The following is a 21,684-nucleotide window of genomic DNA, read 5'->3' as shown; positions in this document are numbered from 1 at the left end:
TCATAGGCTTTAACTTGCATTATATAAATAATTATAACTAATATATTACGTAGATAAACTTACTTCTGTAAATATTCACGAGTGTAAACGGAATAAACAAAAGTAAGGATCGAGTCGGTGGTTTAATTTACAAGCTCCCCGACACGACAAAACAGATTGGGATTCAGTTCAGGGAAACAGTTCACTGTTTTATTTTGAAATGAAATGAAATTTAAATTGCAAGAAATATTGTACTTGAGGTGTTAACATAATATTATTGTCCAATATGTTTCGTCAATTGACATGCAAAATATGTTATAAAATTGTCTAAATACCAACTGTTATACTGTAACATGTCGGATCTCACAATTCTATCATTAATATTTTTAAAATTAAAATTTAAAGATATTATAATATAAGACGTAAATAATATAATAATTTATTTAGAACCTGTGTATAATGTCAACAAATTCAATATCATAAAAGTTTTTAATTTACATAATATATTATTATCAAATAGACTAATTCATAATAATAATTCATTTTGTATCAAGAAATTCATTTAAAACTATAGAAGCACTTATTTACTAACCACTGATGCACTATTCTTTTAAAAACTCTAACAGGTAAATCTTTCAATTAATTAGGCAATTTATTATATATTTTCATAGACATGCTGTAACAATTTGTACTAAAAGATGCAGTTCTACAGAAGGGAATTAAGAGTCTAGTTGGATTTAAAACTTTGTGTTTAAAACCTTCTGGCTTTTTTTTGTAAGAAATCACACATATGTTTTTGAACATTTGGGCTTATTTCATAAATGAATAGAGGTCGACAAGAGTCTAGGGGGCCGGCTCCACAAACCGCCCTGATACACTTCTTCTGTCCAATAAATAAATGCCCTATGCTCACCGAGTTGCCCCATGTGACCAACCACCTTGGCGAACTATCAATGTTTGTTTCGCACAGTACTGTGCTGACCTTGAAAAAACCAGCACGTTACATGAATCAGAAAATAATATGATTTTATCTCATTTCTTTACATGACTAATGCATATGCTATTCTCTTTCTTGTGTGAATGAGACGTAAACTACTTATAGTACATTGTTTACTCAGTCTGCGACTTAGGCAGATCTGCCTTATTTTCTGAGTACTTGCATCCTCTTTGTAATAGTTTGTCAATTGTCATTTGTCAGTTGTCACAGTTTGGGAGTTGGGTTGAAACTTGGCTGAAAACAGCAAAATATTTGTCCAATAGTCCAATAGTAATTTGGTATTGTTTGTAATTGGCCTTGCTCATAGCTCTTACAATTACAAAGTAAAGTGCAGTAAGTTACTACAGTAACTTTAATAGTTTTGTCTGGCGTCTGTAGTTCTGTACTATCAACTCTGTTATTGAGCTTGAGTCTGTATTTGATTTGGCAGTCTGGCATAAGAGTCAATAATTCTTTAAATTATAGGTATTTACATTTAATACAGAAATGGGTCAGAAATAATAAAATTAATTAAAATGGTAATTTAAAAACTGTTGTATTTGAAATTTTTAATCATTTAATTTAAAATACCTATGCATTTTATCACAGGAACACACTAATATGAATGGGGTATTGGAATCATTATCCTCAAAAAACTTTGACTATGAGTAAGTAGTTTTATTATTGAATATGGTTAAATTTATTGTTAAATTGGGATCAATTTTCACAACATGCTATCTAAGTAACAATGTTTATTTAAGTACTAATGTAACTTTAGTCAATTACTGTAGCTTGTGCCGACTACACCTGGGGATAATCTTTTGATTGCAATAGTTTGATAGGAACCATGGCTTTCATTATTGCAATTATCTCAATTGTTTCAATCTATACTAATATTATAAAGCTGCAGTGTTTGTTTGTTTGTTTGAATGCGCTAATCTCTGGTACTACTGGTCCGATTTGAATGATTCTTTCAGTGTTGGGTAGTCCATTTATCGAAGAATGCTATAAGCTATGTTTTTTTTTTCAAAATTAGTGATCCGTAATAAAATTGCAATTTTGTAACACAAGGTGTAAAATCGAAAACATATTTTTGCGTGCGCTGCAAAAACTATTGACAATAGAACAAAATGATGTACAGGCCAATGATGACATATAGGCAATATTTTATTACTTATAAAACTCTCGCATGAATTATACTTTATATGGCAAAACAACGTTTGCCGGGTCAGCTAGTATAAAATAAAGCCCAAATGCCTGCAATAGAAAAGAAAGCTAAAAAATAAGAATTTTAAAAATCTGTTTAAACTAGTTTTTATATACAGTCACATACAAAAAACAAATTATTTCTCTTAAATAATTTGTATGTAATGTTGGTGTGATAATATTTATTACAACTAAGATTACACTAATAACAATGTCTACATTTTATTTTAGTTATTTATAATACAGATTAATATTATAAATAAGTTGCTCCATAGAAGATGCTGTTTATGTATTAAAAAATACTAATTGGAATTTTTATTGTCATACCATCAATCAAACTATAATAGAGCAATTAAAAGCATACTTTCATAATTATTTATTTTTACATTTCAGTTTACATTACATAAATTGGTCAATGGAACAACTAAAGAAAACTGCATTACAACTGAAGCTAGTCAGACCTCGCAGCTTAGCCTGGGCTATATTGCTAAATGCAGTGCCACCTCCTAGCAGTGATATAGTCTTAAGGTATTCACTTATACTTATTCCAGGAGTAAACCCAAAATATAAATTGTAATAAGGGGACGAACCAGAGTATTTGATGCACATGTTGCCAGCTTTCTTGATAGGTGTACAAACACTGAGTTGTACTGGTACCTAATGTAACTAGAAATAAACCTTGTTGTACAGTCCTTTATGAAAATGCTAGATAAACAAGTACAGGGGCCACTTGTTGGTAATTGATTAAAGCTCCCCACACTCTTCCTACACCAGAGGAATCACAGTTACAGTAGTGTTACTGACCTTTGACATGGTACATACTTTTTGAGGTTCGTATAGTGCCTGGACATATTGATGCGGGTGATACTGGCCTGTTCCATTGGCCATTTGCCAAACTAACCTTAAGCAATTTTCTCCCATACCACGTCTATCAAGAACTTATAACTCCATCTGTGGTGAAGTAGATATTTTAAAGATTCTTTACCTGTGTTTAAAAAAAATATTATGAGTTTGTTAGGCGCCAAATGATTAATATTCTTCTTCATTTTTCTTCTTCTTTTACAAATTCATATCTTGATTTTATAATTTTTGCTTTATTTTATATTATTGTTTTCTTGGTGTCACGGAAGCAAACTATGTGTAACTGTGCATGTTGTGTTTAATTTGTTGTACATTCAACTCATTATTTGTTAATATTTGATATATTTTAAGCGCATTAGAATGTAACAACTACTGGTTGTCCTTTAAATAAATAAATATTGAACTTTGTGGCATATGGTTTGAAAGTGGAAGTCTGGGGCAAGGAATCAGGGATCAGATCACACATGCTATGAATGTAATAGAAGGCTCAATAAAGCAACATAATACCAAGCAATATCAAGATATTCAATGAGGTATACTCTATTGTACTGCAACCAAAATATGGTTACAGCTTACTGCCTAAACCAAGCATGTCTTCTTCTTCTTCATCGGATTACTCTTGACAGAGCAGTCGTGGTCATGTCGATTGACGAACAATTCTATGCCAGTTAGCCCTGGCTGTTGCTTCTCTGGCACAAGTGTTGAGGGGAGTATTGGTAAGGGCTTTGATCTGGTCAGTCCAGCGCATAGGGGAGCGTCCTCTTGACCTACTACCGTTGACCCTTCCCTGTACAAAAAGTCTCCATGGCATGCTTTCCACATCGCGTGATATGTCCGAAGTATCTGAGGATACGGGCTCTGACTATAGACTGCCTTTCTTTGCCTTCTCTGCACTATTTTCCCATGATAGTCACGTATGAAGCATGTCTTACACTTCAACAAAATAATTCTATTAAGCCCTTTTTATTCTGAGTTAGAGGATGTCTCTTAACTCAGTATGCCGCTTGGCAAAGGCCTCCTCTAGCTCTTTCCATTGGAGTCTGTCATGGGTCACTCTTCTCCAGTTCGGGCCCGCTGTGAGTTTGAGTTCATCCTCCCATCTTGTTCAAGGTCTCCTCTGACTCCGTGTGCAACCTCTTGGATACCAATCTGTGACAATTCTGCTCCATTTCTCCCGGCCATCACTCAACATGTGGCCAGTCCATCTCCACTTCTGCTGATCTATTTTATTAAGTATGTCGGTTACTTTAGTTTTTTATTCTCAGGTCTTTCTTTCTGATTTTGTCGAGTTTCTATGTGTTCCCGTCATACTTCGTTCCATAGATCTTTGGCAGTACTTAAGCCTGTCTCGGTGCTCATTGTTGAGTGTAACAAAATAATAAAAAGTAATACTTGGAGTATCCCTGATAGAACTTGTTTTGCCAATTTATCATGATTGATTACCACCGAATTACAATCCATTGTATTATTATTATTATGGAATGAAGGGCCGATCATCTATTTGATATATTTCAAACTAATAAATACTTTCACTGCTAACACTAGAAAGGTCTAAAAGGCATTTATTTTCTCAAAATTGATTCCTTTAGAATTCTTTTTGATGTCATTTCTAATAACTACTAGATACTACTACCGCTTTGGAAACAAATGGCGCTCTGAGAGAGAAGAAGCGGCGCAACAAACTCTCCCAGCATTCTTTTATTGCACTCTTTTCAAGAAAAATATACAATATTGTACAGTCATTTCTATCGCTATAAAATAATCACAATCTAGTCCCAGGCTGTCCGATCATTTAGATATTCAGCAGTGGAGTAATAGGATTTACGACAGAGCCATTTTTTTATGAAACATTTAAATTTATTTATTGATAATGCCTGAAATAGGATTTACGACAGAGCCATTTTTTTATGAAACATTTAAATTTATTTATTGATAATGCCTGAAATAGGATTTACGACAGAGCCATTTTTTTTATGAAACATTTAAATTTATTTATTGATAATGCCTGAACAGTGGCTGGGACTTTATTATAGAAGTGTATACATTTACCCTTAAAGCTATTATGTATGTTATGAAGCCTACTAGAATTAGTTACAAGCAATCCCTTATTTCTAGTGTTATAATAATGAAAATCACTAGTCTATGAAGCTGTGTTCCACATACATCACACTAAAGATGTTTAGATGATTTCAAACACTTATGGCATATTTATGGGTACAGTTGTGTTATTTTTTTTTTGTTATATAATAGTGGCAAACAGGCAAGAGGCTCATGGGATGGGGAGTGGTGAGGCCAGCCACCCATGGACATCCACAACAACAGGTGTCACAAGATTTGTTGCTGGCCTTTAAGGTGGGAGTATGCTCTTTTCCTGAAGGTCACTTAAACATATTGCTTCGAGAAAACAGCAGCTGGTAATTAATTTCACAAAGTGACTGTGTGAGGCTAGAAATTTCTTGTCTGTGGTTGTGGAATGCCAGACGTCAACATGATGCGGGTGGTATTTTGCATTTTGATGTAATGTCCAGTGGTGGGATTCAGCCGCTGGAGTTACATCACTTTCATGTTTTGACATGTAATGTGCTAAAAAGAGATCCTCTCTACTAGGACTATATACATTCAGATATAATTAAAAAAACATTCTCCTGACCATATCTATTTCAACACTAATAATTAAATCATATTAAATCATTAATTTCTTTTTATTTCTCAGCATAAAGGGGCACAGAAACTTTTATGATGATCTATGTAATAAATTGTCTATGGACCCTAGAGCAGTTATTGGTGATGATCCGCTGTCACAGAAAGATGAGGTTTGTTTTTGTTTTCATCAACAGAGCAATTTGTTTATTAACACATTTTGGGAAGTTGTTTATTGTACTTAATTACTGTGCATAATTTAAGTTTCGTACAAATGCAGCAAAAATCATTAAAATTGTTTATTCTATGTGCTAATCTACTTTCTTTTAGTAAGAACAATTTTTTAAAAATCTTGCAAAGATGGCTTTGAAAATTAATGGTATGGGCTTGATCCCTTTGCTTGTCCTAATAATGGACGGAGAAACAAAAAAAAAATACGAATGACACAAACATAAGAAAATTTAAAGAAACAACTCTGTTACTTTTGTGTTACAGTGATGTGCGCGCATCATAAAATTACACTCTCATCATATTTTCATAACGCGCCTAAAGAAGTATAACTTCAAAAACTATCCTATCTCTCATGTTAGATAACACTGCACTCCACGAAGTAATACACATTAAAATCCGTTCATTAATGTAAGAGGTCACTGGAAACAAACATCAGGACACTGGATTTATATACAGGCTGTCCCAAAGTTATGGGACATGGAAGACTTTGTTATTTTTAAAAGTTAGTAATTCTGTATTCAAAGATTTTCAAAAGGTAGGAGTGTTTTTTTTTACATTTAAGTCGGTTCGATTCCCAGACGAGGCAAGTAATTATTAGAAAATCGTTGAATGCAGAATTACTAACTTTTAAAAATAACATAAAGTCTTCGTTCAGTAAAATACCCTATCTACGATATTTAAGTTACTTTCCCTTCATGTCATAACTCATAACTTTGGGACATCCTGTATATTAAGATGTATACATATAGTAACCCTTTCACCTAGTTCTTAATAGCATTCCAAAATAAACATATTTTTTTGTAACAGAGTGCATGGAAGCAACACTTTTGTGATAATGAACTAAAAGCACTGATCCTGCAGGATGTTGTGAGGACATATCCTGATGAATTATACTTTCGTGACAAAAGTGTGCAGGATTTAATGGTGAGTCAAATTATATATTTTTTATTATGTAGACAAATATTTAAACTGTCTATAATATATGATAATTTATAATGTAGCATATGTTCATAGTCAAATTAGAAAAATTTCTAGAATATTTAATAATCATAATATCAACAAGGAATAACAATTTTTTTTTCATTTTCTCACCAGTGGCAGGCTTTTTAGCACAGGATAGTGGCTAGATTATGGGTACCACAACAACGCCTATTACTGCCGTGAAGCAGTAATGTGTAAGCATTTTTGCGTTTCGGTCTGAAGGGTGTCGTAGCGAGTGATATTACTGGGCAAATGAGACTTAACAACTTATGTCTCAAGGTGACACACGGAGTTGTAGTGCCGCTCAGAATTTTTGGGATTTTCAATAATACTGAGTGGCACTGCATTGTAATAGGCAGGGCGTATCATTTATCATTAGCTGAAAGTCCTGCTCGTCTAGTCCCTTATTAAAAAAAAAAACAAACTTGCTATCTTTATTACTAGGTTAATTCCAGTTAGTAATTCTTTTCTTGGGTATTACTTTCACACTACGATCCCAGAAAATGTATAAACTTGTTCAAAAATGTTCATGATTGTTGACTTAACTTCACTAATCACGAAAACTATAAAGTATCAGTATTTTACACATAAGACTTATTAATTAGATCACAAATCCAATTGTATGGTTTTATAATTAAGCTTATGGAGTAGAATTAACAATTGAGTTTTTTTTTATGGAATAGGAGGACAAACGAGCGTACAGGTCACCTGGTGTTAAGTGATCACTGCCGCCCACATTCTCTTGCAACACCAGAGGAATCACAAGAGCGTTGCCGGCCTTTAAGGAAGGTGTACACGGTTTTTTTGAGGGTACCCGTGTCGTATCGTCCCGGAAACACCGCACAAGGAAGCTCATTCCACAGCGTTGTAGTACGTGGAAGAAAGCTCCTTGAAAACCGCACTGTGGAGAACCGCCACACATCCAGATCGTGGGGATGATATCCTAACTTGTGGCGTGTCGTGCGAAGGTGGAATTCGGCGGCAGGAATCAGTTAAACAGCTCTTCGGAACACTGAGTAGAATACAAATATACTTTACACATTGAAATACGAATTATTTCCGTAACACAAAAATAATTTTGAAATATTTGAGGCACAAACACAAAAAGTCACGTTGAGTTTTTGCATCACTACAAAACTACATTAAAAAACATTTTATTTTTTTATCACTAATATTTTTAAGAATGCGAACAGCAAGTTGTACATACATTAAAATGTTTAACAAACATAATATGTTACAAATATTAAAACCATAATTCTACTCTACTTTAATTCCATAGACAATGTTGGTTCCTCTAATCTGCCTCCTGACAACTTAACCTCCTCTTTGTCCAGTAATTTGTCAATCGGTTACTAACGTGTTTAACATAAACTATCAGCAAGCCAGTCGAGCTACAACAGTCGCCTGGCATGGTTGCCTTCTAATACCATATTCGTACATTAAGGTAATATGAGAAGTAATTGTAAATTCTAATAAAGCGCTTATTGTAAAGACGACGTTTTACTGGCTCGACCTTAAAACATAATTCATTCCAGCTAATAATAGGCTTCCACATGTACATATTATGAACAAGTATAATTAAAAATTATTAAATAAAACTTCTCGCAATTCTATTTTTATTTTAAGGTTCGAGTTTTGTTCTTCTGGTCAAGGTCACACCCTTGCCCTGGCTATCGTCAGGGCATGCATGAAATACTGGCACCATTGCTATATGAATTACATACTGACAGAATATGTGCACCAGAACAGTTAAGGTAATTTATTTATTTATTTATTTAAAACATCACAAAATCCACAGAACTTAAATTAGGTTATAATAATACTATTTTGTAGAACTTACATCTAATAACGGATTTACAATATTTATAATAAGACATGATATTTGTGCGTGTGTGTGTGTATGTATGTTTGTGTGTGTAAGTGTTTTTTTTTTTTTTTTATGATTATAAGGGACGAGACGAGCAGGACGTTCAGCTGATGCTAATTGATCCGCCCTGCCCATTACAATGCAGTGCCGCTCAGGATTCTTGAAAAACTCATAAATTCTGAGCGGCACTACAATTGCGCTCGTCACCTTGAGACATAAGATGTTCAGTCTCATTTGCCCAGTAATTTCACTAGCTACGGCGCCCTTCAGACCGAAACACAGTAATGGTTACACATTACTGCTTCACGGCAGAAATAGGCGCCGTTGTGGTACCCATAATCTAGCCGGCATCCTGTGCAAAGGAACTTCCCACTGGTGGTATGTGTGTGTTAGTGAATTACTCTAAATTTAACCTTCCTTTTGATTTTTACTAACACTCCTTTTAAAGCAGCCTTTACTGTTATTAAAAAGTTCAGTACTGTTGAATTGCTTATTATAGTTGCATACAGTGCGACAGATTACCGAATTTTCATAATAATTAGTATGACTCAGCGGGACTTGGAATAGAGGCGTGTGTCTAGTGCGAGCTGACGGCACTCGTAATTGTATAAATAGTTCAGTTAGCTCTGTACTGTCGATCCTACCATGAACTATGTTATGAAAGAAAGAGAGAACCAGAACCTTGCGCCTGTCCTCAAGTGTCATCATATTGTGAAACCTGCAAGATTCGGGGTAGTCCACATAATTGCGTTGAGCGCGATAGTTGATATTTTTTAAAAATTTTGCTTGTATGTTTTCAATTTCTTGGATATGTGTTATGTATCGTGGGTTCCATATATTGCTGCAATATTCAAGAATACTTCTTACGTAAGCATAATATAGTATTTTAATACATTTTATGTCTGAGAAAGGTTTACTGACGCGCAGAATAAATCCCAAATTTTTGTATGACCCGGTGACTATTTCTGATAGGTGTTCATTGAATGTCATTTTAGTGTCCATTAAAACTCCTAGGTCATGGATTAGGTTAGTTTGCTGAATGATCTATGATATAATATATGATAATTATTTATGTATCTAGAACATTATTACTATTACATTTCTAATTTGCTTTTTGGACCGAAGAGTCCAGATAATATGATATTGATGTTTTCAAAATTAGTGAAATAATTAGTTAAATAATGCATATGATATTATCATAAAACTTTAAACTGATATCGAAAGAACATAACCAAATCAATAAAATGACTTCAATAACTTTAAAAATGATATGAGTAGTATCCAAAATTTTTATATTAAACACACCCATACATTTAGTATGAGATTAGTATAAATTCAATTCAATTTTCTTTATATGCGAATTTGGGATATTTAAAGGTGTTGAATATAAACGAAAATATATGAGCAGCCAAACTCTGCTTAATTACAGCATGCAATATTAAAAAAAAACCTATTGCTATACTATTTCATAATGATCTTAATATTATCATCTTAAATGTCTAATGTTCATTAATATAATTATTATATGTCAACAATCTAAATGTCAAACAACTGAATAGATGTCAAAAACAATATTTATAATAGTTAAAAAATTTCCGTAAGGTACTGATTGTATAGTATGTCTTATCTATTAGAAACATTTTTAACTTTTTTTTTAAATCCGGGATCTCCTCTGTTTCTATAATAACCCTGGGTAAGTGGTTATATAAACGTGGCCCAGCGCAGAAAAGGCTTTTTGTAAAATGGGGACAATTACTGAGTGGCTGTTGGAGCTAAATGGCATGTCTTTTGCCCTGAAACGGTTAGTTTATTGCCAACATTATAACACCCAATGTCCTAATAACTATTACATCATCCAAACGGGTTCATCCATGTTGTAATGTTGTACTGAATTTCATAACAACACTTCTTTGGTTTTTTTTTCGATCCCTTTCCCGCCAATTTTTCTTCGATATTTTTTATGTTTTGTTTACAAAAAATGATTGATTCAAGTTTTGACAGCACCCACCAGACATTTTAATCGGTGCAAAAGAACATAATATTCAAGTGAATTTCAATGATTGCACTATACAAAATGTAAATTACTACCAAAATAAATAATTATTTCATTAATACTTAGTTTATTTGTATATAATCAACAAAGTAATGGATGATATTAGGTTACTACTAGGACTGGCTGTTTTAATGTTAGCAGTAAGCTAACTGTTTCAGAATCTTTTAGAGGAGTCAATTTCTGGGTGTCGACAAAGTCTTGTATGCGACTGTTGATAATTAAGCATTAAAACACTCATGTGATACTATTATCACACTCAGCTTCGCCTCATGTGATAAACCCTCATTCGTGTTTTGATACCCCTTATTACACAACAGTTGCATAAATAACTATTATAGAAGAACATAACTTTGTATTATAAGCAGATGTTAGATGTTATCGTTGATAAATCTTGTATGTCTTGTTCAACTCTCAGCTTGTGACTTCATCTACAGGATCTACTTTACAGTTGATAACCTGCTCAACTCCAACTTGAAAGAGCGACATCTCAAGTCAATTTCCTAATATTGGGGTTGAGCAGGTTATCAACTGGAGTTGAACAAAGACAGATTAATGAACTTCACGTCGCTCGAACGTATGGCTCAGCTGGAAGAGCGGTCGCACGGAACGTGAGTGGTCGCGTTCATAAATTTGTTTTTAAATTGTATTTGTGTAATTATTATTCACTTTTCAAATTGCTGTCAAATTTTGCTTCAATAATGTTGTCTTTCTGTTTTAGTGACACACTTCGTTTCTATTTAGATGTGAAATACTTGGAACACGACAGCTAGTGAGTATAGAAATTACTTCCAGCTATAATATGCTTAACTACCTTCCAAAGAATATTAGAGAAATTCCTAAAACATTAATGCATAAAAAATTAAAATTATGGCTAATAGATAAAATGCTTTTATAGTTTAAAAGAATCCTTTAGCCAAAAATAATAGTATTTAAATGTAATTTTTTGAGAGGTACCTACAAACTAATGTATATTTCCATATTATATTATAATTAAAACTATGTAATGTTTATTAGTGACGTATTAATATAAAAATTGCAATATTGACAGTCAAATATTTGTATGCCGATATATTGGTGAATTGTGCTGTACACCAATTAATTGTTAACAACTATGTTACCACGATTCATACAAATAAATCATTTCATTACAGCAATACGTATTGTAATTATTATACGTTTTTTTCAGCATGTTATTTAGCGCAGTGATGAAGGGTCTTGAGAGGTTCTACACGACTGGTGACGTTGTACCGACGTCTTGCGGTCGGCTGCCATTATCCAAATCTGTACATGTTAGTATATTATTATGATAATTATGACCAACTGAAACGATGTTAATTTCTCAGAACATAAAAATGTGTGATGTATGTACGCATGTAAGAACTTTTACTTAATCACATATCAAAACAAAAATAACTCCCAACACTTTTATATACGTCTAAATGTCGCGATAACGCAATTCTTCGCAATATCATTAATAACGATACCACAGTAAATACGTTATACTCTAAACGCTCAAGGTCTATCGAATGTTACTGAATATAAGGACTTCGGAATTTATTTGGTAAAGAATGAAAATTTTACAAACATATAGACAACATAGCTAATAAAGCATTCAGAATACTCGGTTTTATTATTAGGAATACCAAAGAATTTAAATCTCATTCAACGAAAATAACATTATTTAACTCTTTTGTACGGTCCATAACTGCGGCGTAGTTTGGAGTCCACAGTATGATCTATTTATTAAGCGTATTTAGAGTGTGCAAAGACGCTTTATGTACCATATGTCTTATAATGACTTCTTAGCGAAACAGCTTTCAAGCTACCTAAAAAGAATAAAACCTTTTGTTTTTACACAATATTTTAAGTGGTAAAATACATTCTCCATTCTTACTTTCAAAATTCAAAATAAACGTTCCTCCAAAATTTATAAGAAAAATTGCCTATTCGTTGTTTGTAGTACTACTATCTAATCTGGGTTAAAACGCAACTATTTCTAGGCTCTGTAGGTCATAATAACTCACTGGCCAAATCGCAGAACATTGATTTATTCTTGCCGCTTGCTGAATGTCAAAAGAAAATACTAAATTTACACAACTGATGAAGAAACCTTATTTTCATTTATATTACAATATTTTTCACCTTCAGTCCTAATGTAATGAAATGGCATGAAATAAAAATTCCATTCCACGCAACGCCAAAGAATCAAGTTCGGAGATGACGATCGGTGTCATATTGTCTGTGGAAAATCGAAGTAAATTCAAAAAGATTTTTTTTGGGCCCCCGGCACGCCCGTGAATTATTTTTCCATAAAGGTAAGGAGAGTTGGTATGTTATAATATAGGTCGCATTTCAGAATCAGAACGAGGTTGTTCGGTACCTGGAGCGCGTCCGAGCGGAGTACTTGGTCACCATCGACCCGGAGTTGGCCACGCACCTCGACACCTGCAATATTACTATGGAATTGTTTGGCATGTATGTGTACTATTACTTTATAAGTTGTGTGACTGCACCAATTTATGAGGCGAATAGTGGTGCAAGTTGGGAAAAATTGTTTTAGACGTACATTTCAGGGTCAGATGTGGGATATACTGAAAGGAGAACAGGTCAAGAGTACCTATAAAGAATGGGAGGACTTGTATGAAAAATAATTGAAGCTCAGAAAGTATGACGGGAACATATGAATCTAAATAAGAAGGTAATATAAATGTTGTAAGTGCTAGTTCCTTGTGGGAAGACTGCCGCTTGCGTTCCATTGCTACATAAGCTAAGCAAGCAACGTTCCGGATATTGAGTGACATGTGCAGCAATAACACTTAATTTTGAGCAACAATAATAAGGCTTTTCGCTAAAGTCGCGTTTGCAGACTATATCAATGTTTTCTGTATAATACATGCCCCATTTCATATGGAAGGGAAGTATCCCTTGCGTGCTGATAAAACAAACACATTTCATGCTATACAAACACCTTGCTCTAGTATTACTTGCCACAACTAGACCCTTTTATACACTGTATGATTATCTGTCTTATTATCTTCAATCAATTCACTTCAGAACAATGTCTTAACCTTTCTCTGTAATATATATATATATATATATATATATATATATATATATATATATATATATTAGAATTTAATGGAAAGTTAGGTCCGTTTGTTACCATATTATTGTAAATTTAATTTGTAAAAGACTATGATTGCTAAATAAACGATGCGGCCGATGAACCGGTCTAGCCGCGAACGGTCATCGCTCCACTCTCCAAGTGCCACGTCGCACCCAGTTGCGCCTTAACTACCATTAACGATACCCACGCTCGCGCAGCTACCCCATGTAGTCTTTTCGCATACGACAACTCTTACTTTAGGCTGTCAAACATATTTATACAGTCCACTTTTTCCATCGCCACCATATGCTTCGCCTATATCCGGCTCGAAGGACCAACCACAATAAATACATTTTAATTTGCCAAATTCGTTCCCATACTGAGTAAGTTTAAGAGCACTTCCACTTCTTTTCCACCTATTCCGCGTTTCCGCCTCTATTTTAACTTGTGCTAATCAATTAAAAAAACAACGTTAATCGTTATTTTCCAGCCGCTGGTTACGTCTACTGTTTGGTCGGGAGTTCTGTCGCACGGAGATCCCTCACCTGTGGGGATTCATCTTCTCGGACGGCCCGATGTTGCCAAACGTGCATTACGTTATCGTTGCCATGTTGATTTCGATCAGAAACACTTGTGAGTATTTATTATTTATGTATAAATAGTATAGATTTGAAATATTGTACACATTTAAATACAGAACTTACTAAATTAATGAAAATAATTTCAACACTGCAATAATCTGCCAATATGGTAATAATTGGACGTAGTTAAGCTGAAAGGTCTGGAAAGGACTCAAACCACACAAAGGCACTTTTGAGCTATAGGCATTTTTAAGTTCAGCTTTAAATAATCTTCCATATAAATATCCTATATATATATATATAAAAATAGCAGTTTCCGTGTACATTTAAAAAAAAGGTTTTTCACTACATGGCAGATTCGACCTTCAGGAGTATGATGGCTTACTTAACTCTATTTTGTCAAAGTGTGGTTTGAGTCCTTTCTGCTTAACTACGTCCAATTAATAACGCAAAATAGGCCTGCTAATATTTACCCTGCCTAAAAATATGACTCATTGGAAACTACGCTTCTACTTCTAGAACAATTTTTTTTAATCTACTTACAGTGCTACAGTGTGACACGGGGTCGCTCCTCGCAATACTGATGCGCCCGTCATCAGCCTCAGTAGGCCACGTGTGCGCCCTCGCGCTGCACCTCCGGGAACCGAATGTTTACCCCAGACCGCCAGAACCTGAACTTAACAACAGGTACATTTAGTTTATATGATTTCAGCTTTCTGCCAACCAAATGAAAGAAAAAACTACATTGCTTTGTAACGCAATATGTATCTTGCGTACGTACAAAATGTAGGTATCTTGTACGCACCGTCTTACACTTTTTGTGAGAGGGTTTGTTTTAAATCGTGGATTTGGTAATTCAGGGACTACTTTCAACAAAAAGCCGTTTATTTCAGACTGTTAATTGACAAAATTGTTACGCTATAATATTCAAAATTTTACAAGAAACGAGTTTCGATTAAACTAATTTTCTCGATAGAAATTAACCAAAGTAGACAAAGTTTGCTTAACGTTTCAACCGTTTTACTACCAAAAACGCAATATTTGCAGTTAAAATTGTCAAGTATGTTTATTTTATTATATTTTATATTATAATATTTCAGTTTAACTTATCGCTATTGCTTATATTTCCAGTCACGACAGTGCTATAGACGCAGCGAGCTCTGCCTGGAGCTACGAGAGTCGAGACGGGTCCAGCTCAGGGTCGGAAGGTGTCGCCGAGGGTAGTGACGTGGCGCACTCCTTGGCAGCCCTGGCGTTGTTGAGGGCGCGACTGCCCGTGGTACTGGAGGAGTTGAGGGCTGCCCTGCCACGCCCTCCGCCCCGAGCGCTTCCTGCCCTTCAGCAACTCACACAGGTCACTTGTAGAGCTTCAAATAGAGAGTACATTCTTTTATAACATCTTAATCTACCATTATTACTATCTTATATATTTTAATATAACGGATCACCTCGGTCTCATATTTTTTAAGAAAACAAAAAGAACCGTGTTGTCTACAGCTGCTGTCAACAGGTCGACTTGGTACCTACTGAAAATCAGTGTTGGAATTGGGGTGATCCTAATTTCAATTCCAAAAATGCTGAGTGGGTGTCCTTTTCATGATGTCCTATTTTTAATTCGTTTATTTTACTATGCATATATGTTTTGTGTTGTCATGAATAAATGCATACTTTACCTGATGTTATTGATACTATTATGTGCAGCTTATTAGCTTATCATCAAGAGGAGTAACAGCTTCTACTGTTCGTTCTCTAGCAACATTTTCCATGATTTTCAGTCATACGTTAGTTACTCCATAAGTACCACCAAAGCATATAAAACTGCTAATCGTACTTATTTCATTTAATTTCTAGATGGTAGCAATACTTCAATGCCGTAACCACGCGCTCATAGACGTAGAAACAGCGCTAGAAGCTGCCGAAAATCAATCAACAGATGGCGTTGGAAAGAGACAGCTAGTGCCTGTCGTTCTTGTTGCGGGCAAACCGAGTGTACAAAATAAAAACATAGTTAAAGTGAATCAAAAAGTGAAGGAGGTTCCGTTGAAAGTGTTTCACCAGGCAGAGTGTGATTCGAGTGATTTGCCTTTCTTAGATCCATTGAGGTTAAGGACAGAATGATTAAGAAAGAAAATTTTGTTATATAGTTACTATAATTGACTGAGATGAATTAAGTGATTGTGATTTACTATTTGCTGTAAATATTTTAAGTATATATATATATATGACAATCATATGAATGTATTTGACAGCGCTCTTGTTACATTTATTTAAGAGTGACTTGTTGTATAGAAAAATATTTACATTTTGTATTATTCCATATAATATTAAGCATTCTCAATTTGAGTTATGGCAAAAAATATTTTTTTTTTTCAAGAAATCCATCCGGCTCGAAGGACCAAAATTTGACTGTATCATTTATATTAGCAAATAATTATACAATTTAATTTAATTTTATATTCTATTAGGTTCTACATAAGTGATAACACATATAACGAAGTTCCTGGTTCCATGGTATATTGTGGTAAAAGTGATCTCTCTCCGCAAGAGACAGAGAGACAAAGTAATAGGTAATGTAATACTCGCACAGCGCATTTTTAACGGTTATCAGTAACCAATTAGTGAAATAGTAGAGATATTAAAATGTGTCTGTGTAGCAACAAATTTAAGTAAGCATTTTCTACATTGTCAATATAAAATAACAGCATGTATCTATCTATGGTAACCAAGACAGTATTACAGAGATAGATTTTCATAGCTTAAACTTATGTTGCGGCAACATTGTTATTATAACGCGAAGAATTTGCGTTATTTAGATATTTTTTTTTTTTTGCAAAAAAACCCTTACGATATTTTTCGATTTGCATAAAGAACTTTATTTCTATCGCAGGCCCTACGAGACAAAGTATTATTTATATTATAGCTGCAGCAATAACTTTGTGATGACACATTGACGTCTGGTCAGCGTGAGTTGTGCGAACAGACTGAAATTAGTTGCATTGCAATCGCAGTGATGTCGTCTCTTCTGAGTTCTGACCATTCATCACAGCCATATTTAATTTGTGCGCTAAAATGCTGCTCTCAATAGACTATAGGTTAATATATATTTTCTTAATTTTTATATTTATTGTGTGCCTTTGCGATTGTAATAAACAGGATGTCCCACGGCTATGCCACATGGAGGAGAAGTACCTTAAATATTGTAAATGTAACATTTTACTGATTGAGAACCGGCATTCGAACATGATAATGTAAGTTGTATGTCTTTACGGCAATATCAGATTTTCATGTTTCTGAACAAAATTTTACATTAAATGTTAAAATTCGTGGTCATCCTTTTATTTGTGATGCAAAATTTATGTAAAAAATATAAGCCTTATGATGAAGCTTTTGATCGGTATGATAAAGCTACAGGGTATTTTTTTATCTTTAAGCCGATTCGATTACTCATTTTTTTAAATTTTATTTAAAAATCTATGAATGCAATTAAAATTGTTATTTAAATTAAAATCAAAGTCTTGTCTTAGTAAAATGTTACATCTACAATATTTAAGGTACTTCTCCTCCATGTGGCATAGCCGTGGGACATCCTGTATATATACTAGATGCTATATTCATACAATTTCTCCAAAATTTTTTTTACTACAAAAATACGTTTTACTCTATATACAGTACACACTGTAAACTCAAAATGTAGGTTATTCGTATTCCTTAAATCTCTATATATATAAGAGATTTCCACCAATATATTGTGTATTTTGGTTCTATGCAAGAATGTTCAATTGCGATTCAGTTCTATCCTATAAAGAAACGTATTTTCGAGTACATAATACGTTGGGAATTCGTTATAAACATTATTTTATATGTTTATTGTTGTATATTAATTGGGGATATTAGTTGAGCTGGGCGTTACAATTATTTTTAGTTTATTGTTAATCGGACAGGTTATTTTGTGCCATAAGTAAGTATAGCTTCACTTGTTCTTACAACATGTTTCGAAATCAACGATAAGCTTGCATGAAAAAATCGTACATAAAATTGTAAATACATTTTTATAGTATAAATCCCACCCAAATAAATATAGGTATTATTAGTACCAGAAACTTGTATATTGTAAGTTTCGATATGCTGTTATTTGTACAGTTTTAGTCTGAACACTTTGTCATTGCGTGGCATTGTATTCAAAGCGCGGTCGAAACACCGAATGAAAACTCTGCCTAATAGACGCGTAGGCGGTGTTTTATTGCATAATTTTTGAGCGTGATTGTGATTCTAGTTGTTTATTGTACTTTAATGATCTTGGGGTCCTATTTCATGATTTTTGTAAAATTTCAACGGATAGAGTGTAAGATTTTTTGGTGTTAACTTATCTTTGAATTATGAATGGTAGTGAAATAAATAATATGATCGCAATAGTACCAGAGAGGTACGAAATTTGTAATTTATATAAATGATAAGAAATAAGTAAGAATTTAGTAAGTATATAGCTTATACTTAGTGATTATTAGAACAAATGTATAGAGCTTCCTTACTTATAAGAATCATCTAAAAATAAATAAGAACGTAAATCATAAACTTTTGTGATTATTTATTAGCAAACCAGCCCCGGCTTCGCAAAGGCAGTAGAATGTTGCTTAATACATTTTTTTATTTTTGTTAAAATGAATAACATGTGTGTTTTTACACTACTTGATTTTTTTTTATTTATTTTTTTTATTGAACAATAATATAGCTTTTATAATGTAGGCGACTTGCATTACAATCTAGCCTTTAATAAGTAATTCTACTTTAACTTAAACTGCTAGATAGATTAAACTAAGAATGTGTCCATTAACACATTTCTTAATGTCTCTATTAAGGGGAAGTCACTTTGTTCATGTACCTTTTTATAATATCACTATTTTTATATTCTGTTACACTTATTCACTAGCACTACACTAACTCAAATGGTTTTGTTCGTTTTAGTCTTCTTACTATATATAGTGTCGTCAAGGAGCTGGAGATCTACTCGAAAAATCGACAACGATAATACTCCGAATATATCGCAACTATCCTACTCTAACAAATGTTCGAATTCCTTATCGTTTATCGTTACCATACTTATATTTTCAGTTCTTTACGATGTTAGTGTGAATGAAATATGTTCAAATCTAAACATCTGTGCTATGTCGCTATTAAGTGTCAAAAGTCAAAACATAGTTTAGGCGCTAAGGACCATGCCAGACTCTGCACCAGTAATTTGGGATCATTTACACATAATGTAAATGTTAAAAAAATATGTGATGAATATAATATGACCATTTAAAATTGAATAAATAATACAAAACTTGCGGATAATAAAATGTAAAAGAAAAGTGACTCAACCCTTCTCGTCGACTTCCAATTTCTCAGGCGGCCATTTGCATTATTTCTACGCATAAACGATCAACAAAATGACTTAAATGACTTAGTAGTAAAAAATCCTGTTGAATAGTAAATCACATATAATTATTTCAATAATATTTATTAAGTATGTATATTGTATGGCAAATATATCTATACAACTTGAAACGATAATAGCAACGACAGCCTAGAAGGTGTTGAGATTATCGTAAAAGTGACGTTTGATTTTTGTTGAAATTCGAATATTCGTCTCTTGACATTTTCAACTAAGAGTAGGGTTAGGACCGATAATATCGAATAATGTTTCGATCGTTATCATCGTTTCGACATTGATTACGATGTAACTAAGAGTAGGATTCGACACGACTAATGCCACGATTTATCGATTTTAGGAGTAGGCCCCCTGGATCGCCTCGACGTTCACGTGATGGTGAAGTCTATGTTGATGAGTTGATTTTTAAAATATGGTATTTCAGTCCTTCAGAATGTTTAGTATACAGTATTTAAAAATATGTAAACGAATATGCTTCTATTGATTAATTTTTTATTTTTATTCATAATTTTTATTACTTCCACACGAACCGATGGCAGATGCCGTACTGATTCCTATATTATTTTGATCCTCAAAAAGTAATTTAGCCGTAATATAGGTTGGTAAGTATTAACCTTAAAAAATCAAACAAAAATATCCAAGTATAAGGATTAATGACAAAAGTATGTTATATATGTTTAACTTAATTTAAAAAACCTATGTACTATATGTATCAAATAACAACACAAAACAAAAATGCTTATATTTTGCACTACCCACACTTACACAACAAATACTTAATGACATTTGTAAAATTCAAGTTAACAAAAGTCCACTCAATCGATTTTTATTTTCAAAAGTATATAAGTAGGCAAGACAAGAAAGAAATGAATTTTACCTTAAGAGTATTTCTAAGTGTATAGGTAAAACAAAACAATAAACCTATTTAATAACAATCAATTTTCAAATGGGTATGTATCTACCGAACACTAATTAAACAATACACAAAGCTTACAAAAAATAAATTTTTGTCTTATTTATTAACCGACTTAAAAAGGAGGAGGTTATCAATTCGACCGTTTTTTTTGTATGTACACCGATTACTCTTAGATTTATAATCCGATTTACGTAATTCTTTTGTTTGCGAAATAGATGCCATTTGGTCCCATAAAAATTTTACATAGTTTGGCCCAGTAGTTTTCATTTTATGAACATTTATATGAAAATTTTCGTCTACCTGGATGACATAATTGTTTTCTGTGTACGGCTTTTTTTTTGGAGTTTTCATTCAGGTTGATTATATATTATTATTAACTAGCACTAAAACGTAAAAAATAAAAAAAACTACGTTTAAAAAAACCGATTTCAAAAACTGAAAAGTATCAAATGACTCAAAATTTAATTTAATACACCTCTTATGCAAGTCGGTGCCAAGCCAAATGTAATAAAGGTACCTACGCTCGCCACGCGTGACTTTGAGCGGGATAGCTTCGTCTAGAACAAAACAACCCACGCGGACTGACACGCGTGGCCAGACAACCTAAATAATTACAGTAAGTAAGCTGTTTATAATATTAAGTTTTATTTTGTTTAGGGCTTGGCACTGACGTCAAAGCTATCAATATGTAGCACATACAAATAATAGTATTTTATTAATATTAAAGGTAAAGGTTTGCATAAGAGGTTGTATTGAATACAAATACAATTTTTAGTTATTTGATACTTCAGTTTTTGAAGTCGGTTTTTTAAACGTAGTTTTTTTAGATATGTAACTACTATTATATCAATCAACA

At 33.3% G+C, this 21,684-nt stretch overlaps 1 protein-coding gene across 2 annotated transcripts; it reads left to right on the top strand.

Annotated features, from left to right (window-relative positions):
- The first annotated feature begins 1,160 nt into the window (after positions 1–1,160).
- On the top strand, positions 1,161–19,053 carry LOC126967177 (TBC1 domain family member 5). 2 transcript variants are annotated; one of them, XM_050811652.1, is made up of 13 exons: positions 1,161–1,441; positions 1,565–1,623; positions 2,555–2,689; positions 5,736–5,835; positions 6,701–6,817; positions 8,501–8,628; positions 11,513–11,563; positions 11,981–12,083; positions 13,151–13,269; positions 14,391–14,533; positions 15,027–15,168; positions 15,613–15,835; positions 16,333–19,053. In XM_050811652.1, exons 2-13 carry the CDS (start codon positions 1,577–1,579, stop codon positions 16,597–16,599), a joined length of 1,575 nt encoding a protein of 524 aa, XP_050667609.1. In that variant the 5' UTR covers positions 1,161–1,441; positions 1,565–1,576; the 3' UTR covers positions 16,600–19,053. The 2 variants fall into 2 exon arrangements, with proteins under 2 accessions (XP_050667609.1, XP_050667608.1); XM_050811651.1 differs by having other exon boundaries at positions 1,162–1,494.
- Positions 19,054–21,684: the final 2,631 nt, after the last annotated feature.

This window comes from Leptidea sinapis, chromosome 12, assembly GCF_905404315.1.
Source record: "Leptidea sinapis chromosome 12, ilLepSina1.1, whole genome shotgun sequence".
In the NCBI taxonomy this organism is placed as follows: Eukaryota; Metazoa; Arthropoda; class Insecta; order Lepidoptera; family Pieridae; genus Leptidea; species Leptidea sinapis.
Note: the sequence above shows the minus strand (reverse complement) of the source record. Positions and strands in the feature narration are given on the sequence as shown.